Source organism: Gossypium arboreum, chromosome 10 (assembly GCF_025698485.1).
Source record: "Gossypium arboreum isolate Shixiya-1 chromosome 10, ASM2569848v2, whole genome shotgun sequence".
Lineage (NCBI taxonomy): Eukaryota > Viridiplantae > Streptophyta > Magnoliopsida > Malvales > Malvaceae > Gossypium > Gossypium arboreum.
Window position 1 is genome coordinate 128619593 of NC_069079.1, and position 10137 is coordinate 128629729.

At 33.0% G+C, this 10137-nt stretch overlaps 1 protein-coding gene and 1 pseudogene across 1 annotated transcript; both read left to right on the forward strand.

Annotated features, from left to right (window-relative positions):
- Positions 1 to 1237: 1237 nt before the first annotated feature.
- Positions 1238 to 2426, forward strand: LOC128282203 (NAC transcription factor 29-like; annotated as a pseudogene).
- A 1254-nt stretch (positions 2427 to 3680) lies between these two features.
- Positions 3681 to 9417, forward strand: LOC108451613 (cucumisin-like). The gene is made up of 8 exons (XM_017749283.2): positions 3681 to 3844; positions 4550 to 4647; positions 4745 to 4988; positions 5988 to 6501; positions 7339 to 7442; positions 7543 to 7761; positions 7863 to 7974; positions 8674 to 9417. The coding sequence occupies exons 1-8, from the start codon at positions 3714 to 3716 to the stop codon at positions 9415 to 9417; spliced, it is 2166 nt and encodes a 721-aa protein (XP_017604772.2). The 5' UTR covers positions 3681 to 3713.
- The last annotated feature ends 720 nt before the right edge of the window (positions 9418 to 10137 follow it).

Consider the following 10137-nt stretch of genomic DNA (forward strand, 5'->3'; position numbering starts at 1 on the left):
TTTATTTTATTTTTTATTTTCACAAATGAAAATCTATTTAAAGTTAAAATCAATAAATTATGAAAATTATGACAATCATTATGTTGTCTGATTCCCGATCCGGTGAAACCATGTCTTGAGACACACTATTCGAATTTAATAGATTGGGGTTGAATTCGAATCCGACTCTATTTTTTACCCCGAGAAATTTCGAGACATGTTAAATGAAGTCGATTATCATCTAGAATGTATGTACATGAATATGAATGAAGGTTGATTTGGAATATAAGAAAATTATTTGTTAAACTTTGCGAATTTACATTGAGCTATCTGAGTTGTTCTTGCAATGTAGTTAGACGTCTCTCATTTGAATCCAATGATTGAGTCGGGTGTGGGGTGTCCGATCGATCCAATCCGATTCAGACTACAGTGGCCGATACTTTTATTTTTATCACCACTATTCATGAAACACATTTGTATTTGAATAGGATAAAAAAACATTTAACTCTTAAATTTGGTAATTTTTGTAACATTGGTATTAATTTTTTTCAAGGTCATACGAATATTTGATACTAAAAATGAGTAGTTATGCATATTTTGATGCTCAAATTGACAAGAGGTTCTTGAAATCCTAAACTCGTTCAACAGTGAGTGGCGTCGTGATGTGAATATGCACGTGGTCGCGACGTTGGCATGAAACTTTTAAAAATATGAACTGAATGTATTAAAAAAATTATTGCATATTCAGATAAAAGCAAAATTTATCCGAAGGAATGTAATAAAACATAGCACACTACTCTTGATGTCTAATCATTAATATATTATACCAACAACAATAGCTTAGGTTAAAGAAAGCTGCTTCGTTATATTTTAAAATATTCAGAATAATATTTACTTTTTTTATTTAATTAAAATGATATTTATGAGAATTGTTTTAAAGATTAACTACGGAATTTTATAAAATTAAAAATAAAAATAATCAATTATCCTTTAACATTAATTATCCTAATTTAAATTCCATATTATCTAATAACTTTTTTATCAATAATTAATTAAAAATATGAAAAGATTAGGACTTCGAAATCTATCTCAATTCTAATTTATCTAATATTATTTTATTAAACAAATATTTTTAAATTAAATATTAAAAATTAATAAGTCGGTTAAACTTAACCCTAAGTCTACATAAAGTCAAGACAACAAAATATTTCAGATAAAAAATTGTACTTGTTTTTTGGAGCTGTAAGCACATTCTTCAATGTCAGATAATCAAATTTTCATGGATCCATTAATGTTGAAGGAAGAAAAAGACGAAGCTTTCCTTAGATCAATTCCTCCTGGTTATAGATTCAAACCGAGGGATGACGAGATCATTAATTTTTACTTGAGACCCAAAATCTTTGGTTTGCCATTGCCACCCAACAGAATCAAAGAGGTTTTTCTCTACAACTATGATCCCCAAACTCTTACAGGTACCCAGTTTTTCTTTTCTTGGCTTTTTCTTTTGTTTTCTTTAAGCTTTTCCATAATTTTGGTGTTGTTGTTTTGTCTTGGTTTTTTTATCAATAGCGATGAGCAACAATGCACTCTCAAATGGGGTTGGAAACGAATATTATTTCTTCACGCCAAGAGATCGAAAATACGCAAATGGTTCGAGGCCGGCGAGGAATGCCGGTAACGGGTATTGGAAAGCTACCGGAGCTGATAAGTTGATCTGTCGTAAAGGAAAGAAGATTGGATTGAAGAAGAGTTTAGTCTTTTACCAAGGGAAACCACCAAAAGGTGTTAAAACAAATTGGCTCATGCATGAATACGTATTAACCGATGCTCCGATTAGAAAAAGACTCGGCAATGAAGACATGCGGGTACGATCCTTCAAATATTATCTTATCGTGTATTCGTATTCGAATTCGACACTTATTTTTCTTTTCTTTTTTCAGCTTGATGATTGGGTGTTGTGTAGAGTATATAAGAACCCTAGGGAAAAACGGCTAAAACATGAAACCTTACAAGAAGGTTATCAAGAGGAAGCTCAAGCGGAAGCTGATACAAGTGCAATTGTAGCTTACGATAGAGCCCAAATGGTTCAACAAGAAGGTCATCAAGTGGAAAGTGAAGCTGAAGCTGATACAAGTGAAATTCTACCATACAACGGAACTCAAATGGTTGAAAATGGGATTGCATTTGCACCTCTTTATGAACCCATAAATACTAGTTCCCAAATGCTTGAACATGGGATTGCATTTGCACCTCTTTATGAACCCATAAATACTAGCTCCCAAATGCTTGAAAATGGGATTGCATTTGCACCTCTTTATGAACCCATTGATTATGGTGTTTTTGAACCAGCACTATTCCAGAATAACATGCAGCAGCACTTTTCAAGTGATTTTGATCTTGATCAGTTCAATCAAGATCTTCACACTGGGTTGCCACCACCATTTTAAGTTGTTCCCAGATTAGTTATATTGTTTACTTTAGACTTCAATTACAAATTAGGAATGATAATGTTGATGTTGTAATTGAATGTAGGATTTTTTGTTGATGTGTATGTATTTACTGTTATTTATTTGTGTTTATAATTTTTTTAGAATTCTTCATTACCTTTAAGTTTATTTGCCTCATCTTTGGTTAATTTTGCTACAAATCCATTGAAACTCCAACGGTAGCTATGGAGCAAAACATCGGACGCAAGTTAATAGATTGCATAAATAATTCATAAACCCAAGTTAAATATCAACGAATCCGAAGTGGATTAAAACGCGCATCTGAGCACAAGTCAAATCATTTGTTTAATTCATATAGCTATCCTCCTAAATTAATAGATTAGGAAATCTTAATTTTCATAGTACCCACCAACACTGAATTTAATAAATATTAAGCGAAGCCACACCTTAAGTCGGCTAAAATCGACTTAGCTGAATTGGTTAAATGATGGTATGGTTAGTTTTTTTGATTATGTTAGTAAATTATGAGTTAGTAATTTTTATAATTCAATCAGTTGATTTAAATCAGGTTTAATTGATTAATCAGATAAATTAATAATGTTAAGTTGATTCGGCTATATCAATTTATATTATTTAAATTGATCCAATTGACCTTTTGCACATCTACACCAACAACTACAGACTACATACTTCGCTATATTAAGCTAACAATATGATTTGTAAAACGGATATTAAGGACATAAAAAAATTGCTCAAGACATAATTTCTTTCCTTGAACGGTACCGATTAGATACATACTAATTTATTTTACCTGTGGAGAATTATTAGAAATCGATTGATGATTAATCTCGAAACACATCCAGAAATCAACTTAATTTGATAGAGTTTCTTGTAATCAACGGTGGGGATTGATCAGCTTTGATAGAATTATTATAAATCGATTGAACGAACATATATCATTGATGAAGAATGATAACGCCGTACATTTTCTTGTAATCAACATTTGTGGCAGAAAGATATATCATTGGTGAAGAATGAAAGGATCATAGAAATTGGTAAAAGCCGGCAATGGACAAACATTGTTCCATTGGCGAGCTTAACAATGCTTGAAAGCTTCAAAAATTAACGAATCCAATGGAGCTTATACCAATACCACACAAAAAGCTTATATAAAGTCCCCTTTCCATGGCATTATCTACTGCAAAATCAAGCTCCACAATAAACTCAACAATGGCTGCCCAAACCTCCCCTTTGGCATGGCTTTCGCTTATCAGCTTCACTCTTGCTATGCTTATTTGCTGCTGCCATGGTTCCTCTGATAACAGACAGGTTTACATTGTTTATATGGGGAACCTGCCAAAGGGCGAGGTTTCAATTTCAAGTCTTCACACTAGTATGCTTCAACAAGTTCTTCCCAGGTACTTATTATTTGCATGTTCTTTTGGGTTTTTTTTTGGGGCCAAATTGTTGTTTTAGTCGTTCAATCATACTTGACTTTGGGATTAGGCTAATTGCTTTTATTTTCGCCCGTAACTTTGTCTCATTATTATTATAATGCTATTAGTTAGTTTGAATATGTATCACTAGTTATTCCGATTAAAACACACGTGGATTTTTGTTTTTAATAATATACATTTCAACTCATCATTAGAGTTGTTCATAGGTCTGGTTGTTCATTTAGCCTAACTTGAGTTGGACATAGACAAATCTAGCCCAACCTATCTTTAATTAAATTAAAATGATTTTTTTAAAATATTTTTATATAAATTTAATTGTAAAACTATATATTTATCAATTTATTATTTTAAAATAGTAATATGGGCTTTTTTATTGGACCAAACCATCAATCCTCGACTTGACTTGGTCTAGAAACACCTTTACTCATCATGCTAATATATATTGTTATGACTGAAGCAGTGTTTAGGTATAAATCCGTGTAATAATTTTAATTTGAATAATTAATGGTATTACTTATTTGAACTAACTAATAATGTCATAAAAGTAGGACTAAATTATGCCTGTATAAGAACTAAGACTTTAATTTGAGCATAATAGAGGGATCAAAACCACAATTAGATCATTTTTTATGGAGTGTTTCTAACTCTACATATGAACGGATGCAGCAATATTGTTGGATCAGATGTTTTGCTCTACAGCTACCACAGGAGTTTCAATGGCTTTGCTGCCAAATTGACCAAAGATGAAGCAGAAAAACTGAAAGGTTTTTCAAGATAATTCTTTTAACCAAATTATTATCTTTAAAACTCCAATGTCTCATGCATTATGTTAGTAACTTTGGGTTTAATTTCTTTTTTCAGAAAAAGATGGGGTGGTATCAGTTTTCCTTAGCCAAAAGAGGCAGCTTCACACATCAAGGTCATGGGACTTTATGGGATTCAACAGAAAAGTCAAAAGAACTGTCTTCGAAAGTGACATCATCATCGGGATGCTTGACACCGGGATTTGGCCGGAATCTCAAAGCTTTAATGACACCGAATTCGGTGCAATTCCAGCAAAATGGAAAGGCACTTGCCAAACCTCAGCCAATTTCACTTGCAACAGGTAAAAGTCAAAATTCAATCATTGAAAATTTAGATTGAAATCCGTTAGTTCAACTGGATGAATCAGATATCAATTGATTCAGCGGTTCAACTATATAGATTTAACCATGTTGATGGGAGGAAGGAGATATCTTCGAAATATTGTCTATCGGGAGTCGACGAACTCCACAATTGGTTAATGTTGTTTCCAATTGCAGTTTTAGCTTTGAACTTTGTAAAGAGCTCGAGTGCTTGAAACAATGGATTTATTGGGATAAACCAAGCAAGGTGCATGACCACCTATTAAGGAAGTGTGAGCATTTATATTTGATAGGGTTCGAATCCGTGCCTTATGAAATATAGGGCACTTATGGACAACTGTACTACCACTTGGATATAGTTTGTCCTGCTGAGACGCTCCCACTTTGTTGAATTAATTGTCTCTTTAAGCAACCCTAAGCATTGGGCTCTCGTTAGAGTTTGAAAAATAAAACACCTCATTGAATACAATACCGACCTCTTAAGGGACATATCAACCCTCGGTGGACCACACTTCAAACAAATTTTCAAAAGAAATTTTCCTTCCATCAGCAAATCTTATCATTCTTGAAATAGAAAATGAATTTTAGGGTATTTTTATTAAGTTTGAGCATACAAGTGCAATTGAAACTTACGATGGAACCCAAATGGTTTTTTGTTATGTACTTTTTGGGCATATTAAACCATAATTTAGTTGATTTATAATACAAATTATACCATATTTTTACTTAATTTAATTAATTTAAATTTTGGCCCATCCCCAATTATAAAAAATTTAATTAATTTATGATACAGTAATGGGATTTGTTCCTTTATTCTTGTTTTTTTACTGACTATAGTTTTATTTGATTTTTGTTTATTTCTTAATGTAATTTGATCCCGATCGATTTAGTGTCGGATCCGATGCTTTATTCTCTTAAAAGGAACACATAAATTAAACTTAGAAATATTAAGTCTTAATGATGCTATGATTCTCTTTCAGGAAAATAATTGGAGCTAAGTATTATAAAGCGGATGGAGATTTTGATCCATCTGAATATAAATCTCCAAGAGATTCGGAAGGTCATGGGAGTCATACTTCATCAACAGCTGCAGGTGGCTTAGTTAGCAAGGCAAGCTTATACGGGCTAGCCAAAGGGACGGCTCGTGGTGGGGTGCCATCGGCCCGCATTGCGGTTTACAAGATTTGTTGGTCCATTGGTTGTGATGACGTAGACATTCTTGCAGCGTTTGATGATGCGATAGCCGATGGCGTCGACATAATCTCCCTTTCTGTGGGGAGTTTCTTCTCGTCGGAGTATTTTGATGATACGATTGCTATCGGAGCTTTCCATTCGATGAAAAATGGTATCTTGACATCGAATTCTGCCGGTAATAGTGGTCCTAGTTTGTCAACAATTACAAACTTTTCGCCTTGGTCTTTATCAGTGGCTGCTAGTACCATTGATAGAAAGTTTGTCACTAGGATCAAGCTCGGGAATGGCGAGATCTATGAGGTAAGAAGGTTCATTTATGTTAATTATTCCGACATTTCATTTTTATAACTTGTTTAAGCTATCCATCTAAACATACCTAGACCTATGGCATGATGGAATTAGACTAAATTGGTTGTTAATGACTTTCTATCTGTCTAAGCTTGGCCGATAAAAATATGATACCAAGTGAAATCTAAAATAAGAAAACGATTTTAGGGCTCAGCTCTCCCAACCCGTATTTTATTTCAATGAAAAATCAATATCAAAACAAATTTATCAAATAAAATGAAAATAATTAAAATAATAAACACATTATACTCTCCACGAAAGAACTATGGTATGAGCCTAAGAGACAATGTTGTCGGGAAGGGTAACTGTAAACACTAAAAGATATGAAATAAGTGTTTGTATTGGACTTATGATGTAAAAATATGAAATAAGTGTAAATGATTACTAATTATTATATAAATATTAAATTAAATAGGGTTTGGGCTTCAAATTTAATAAACTTTATTTTTTTTTCTAATATTATTATCCAAATCATCTCAAATATTGGACCAACCTATGGGTTTGGGTGGGCGTATAGTCTAACCTTTATAGATTTAAGAGAAATGATTGTATAAAATTATGATTCCATGTCATCCCTATCCCTTCCTAGTAAGAGAATAACAAATTGAATTTTTTCTCTTGGAAAATAAAATTGATCAGTCATTCTTCCATTGAAAAGGTTTAAGGATGATGTAGAATCACAACTTCATACAATCTTTTCTCTAGATTTAAATATATATCACCCGACACTATCACTCTAGTCAGAATAACATATTGAGGGCTAATTTATATACATTAATAATTTTGTAGGGAACCTCCATAAACACATTCGATCTAAAGGGAAAAATGTACCCATTCATAGCTGGTGCAGCTGCCCCAAACACCTCACAAGGTTATACATCCGACGATTCAAGGTATATATATCTTTGTATTTAATGGTGATTTATTCAACTATAATCTCAAAATTTATCCTATAAAATTCAACTCTTAATCTTTATGTCATGGAAATGCCAGGTTTTGCGGTCCAGGAACATTGGACGAAACATTAGTGAAAGGCAAAATCGTTTTCTGCGACTATACAACCTACATCGAAGGTCCGGTCGAAGCTGGTGCGGTTGGGGTAGTGGTTCAAAGTGGAAGATACAAAGATTATGCGTTCACTTACGGTTTACCACTTTCGAATTTGAACTTGAATGATGGAAGGAATGTTCTCAACTACGTGAACTTGACAGAGTATTGATTCTAACTTCATTACCGAACATTATTTTTGTTTTGTGAAACTCGATTTATTGCATTATCTTTTTTTTTTTTTATGGTTGCCATGTTTGAAATAGGAACCCAACTGCAACCATATTCAAGACTACTGTTGAAGATGATCAATTCGCTCCGTTTGTTGTTACGTTTTCATCAAGAGGCCCTAACCCTGCTACACCTGACATCCTCAAGGTAAATTAAATGAATTCTGGTGAATTTGTTTGGTTGGATCAAGTTATTTAGATTTTTTGAACTCCGCTTGATTCAATTCTCATTTCCTTTTTATATTAATTTTTAGTTTTGGATTTCATTCTGACAAAATGGGCCAAAATATGGGACACTTTTGGACCTTTTTACAAGACCTATTAATAGGCCGGTTTAAGTTGATTTTAGATTAGGTGAATTTGGATTTTAAAATTTTTAATTTATTTCAGGTTTAAATTTTTTTTCGTTCGGAGTCATTTAAGTTTAATTGTTCAAGTAATTTTAGGTTCAAATCATCCTATGTTTGGTTTATTCTGGGTTTAGGCAAGGCTTCGGTAGGTAATGGCCTTGATGTCGCTCTTGGTTAAACGGTGCAATTGCACTTCAAATCCCTTATAATATTTAAAATTTCAATTTAAACCTTTCTGGCTTTGGCTAAATGGGAAATTTCATTCTTGGCCCATTTAAAAATTAATTATTTACGATTTTAATACAAACTTTTTAGCTTTCACTCTCCAAAAATTTTTAATTTTATTTCAGCCCCTAACATAAAATTCCTGGTGTCATCCTTGGGTTCAAGTCTTTTTTGGGTTAGGTAGTTGTTGGGTTTGGTTTGTACGGGTTCGAGTTGTTGACATTTTATGGTCAAATTCTCTTCTTAGTACTCATCTAGTTTATTTGATGCAGCCTGATCTTACAGCACCTGGGGTTGACATTTTAGCAGCATGGTCTGAAGCCGTCCCATTGACAGATACCGAAGATGATACAAGAATTGTTACTTACAACATTGTTTCAGGCACATCCATGTCATGTCCCCATGCAACTGGTGCAGCCGCTTATGTTAAATCATTTCATCCAACATGGTCCCCTGCTGCCATTAAATCTGCCCTAATGACAACAGCTTTTCCGATGAGTTCCGAGAACAACCTCGAAGCCGAATTCGCATATGGTGCAGGACATATAAACCCTGCACAAGCAGCCCAACCAGGATTGGTATACGATGCCGGCGAGATCGATTATGTTAAATTTTTGTGTGGACAAGGATATACCCCTAAACAACTCAAGCTCATAACCGAAAGTAACTTCACTTGTTCAGAAGGAACAAACGGAACGGTGTGGGATCTAAACTATCCTTCTTTCACATTATCTACAAGTCCCGGAAATTCAATCATTCGAGTCTTTCATCGGACGGTGACGAACGTTGGGTCGCCAGTGTCAACTTACAAGGCGGTTGTTAATGCTTCACCGGGTCTCATAATTCAGGTTCAACCAAGTGTACTTTCTTTCAAATCTCTTGGCCAAAAGCTCACATTTGTTGTGACAGTGGGAGCTGAAATTGGAAATTCAATGATCTCCAGTTCATTGATTTGGGATGATGGAGTGCATCAAGTGAGAAGCCCTATTGTTGCTTATGCTTCCTTAGTGGAATGAATTAAATTCCAAAAGAAACAAAAAAAATGAAGTTTAATAATGTTTTGTTTTTAATTTGTTGTCTTTGATGTTTTAGTTTTCTATCTTACATGATAATAAGTTGTATTCACGTGAGACCTGTAATAAAACGAATCTGAGCTTTGATGTTGATTCTCAAAAGCTTAATTTGGATCCAAAATTTGATACTGCAGATATTTTAAATATGATTATATGAGAAATATTATGTATATTGTTGTGATAAAATAAATTTTAAGTATGTTTGGTAAGGAAGAAAATTGATTATAGGAAAGAAAATTACAGAGTTAATTATTTTTAATGGTGAATGTACTTAGTAAATCCCTCTATTATAAGGAAATGATCAAATTAATTTATCTATTATTATTGGATCAATTTAATCCTTCTACTAATAAAAGAATAAAATAAATCATAATTTCAACGGACTTAGTATTTACTATTTAAAATGGCATTTATCATTAACAAGGTTAATATTTTAAAAGTTTTTTATTGTTTTGGAAATGAAATTTTTGTTTGAAAAAAATTGATTTTCATGTCATTTTTAACATTAAATGTTAACTCCGTTACAATTTAATCTTATTTAATTCTTTTTTAATAGTACATGGATCAGAATGATCCATTTAATAGCATATGGATTGATTTGATGCAATCCTTATAACTGAGGGACTTAATAGGTACCTTTTTAACTCTATCAAGTAATGAATG

Bases quoted from the DNA above. Each gene is read 5' to 3' on its own strand.
- LOC108451613 (XM_017749283.2), top strand. From the start codon at position 3,714: ATGCTTATTTGCTGCTGCCATGGTTCCTCTGATAACAGACAGGTTTAC. The intron at 3,845-4,549 runs GTACTTATTATT...GAACGGATGCAG, and splicing joins CTTCAACAAGTTCTTCCCAG to CAATATTGTTGGATCAGATG. The intron at 7,443-7,542 runs GTATATATATCT...TGGAAATGCCAG, and splicing joins TATACATCCGACGATTCAAG to GTTTTGCGGTCCAGGAACAT.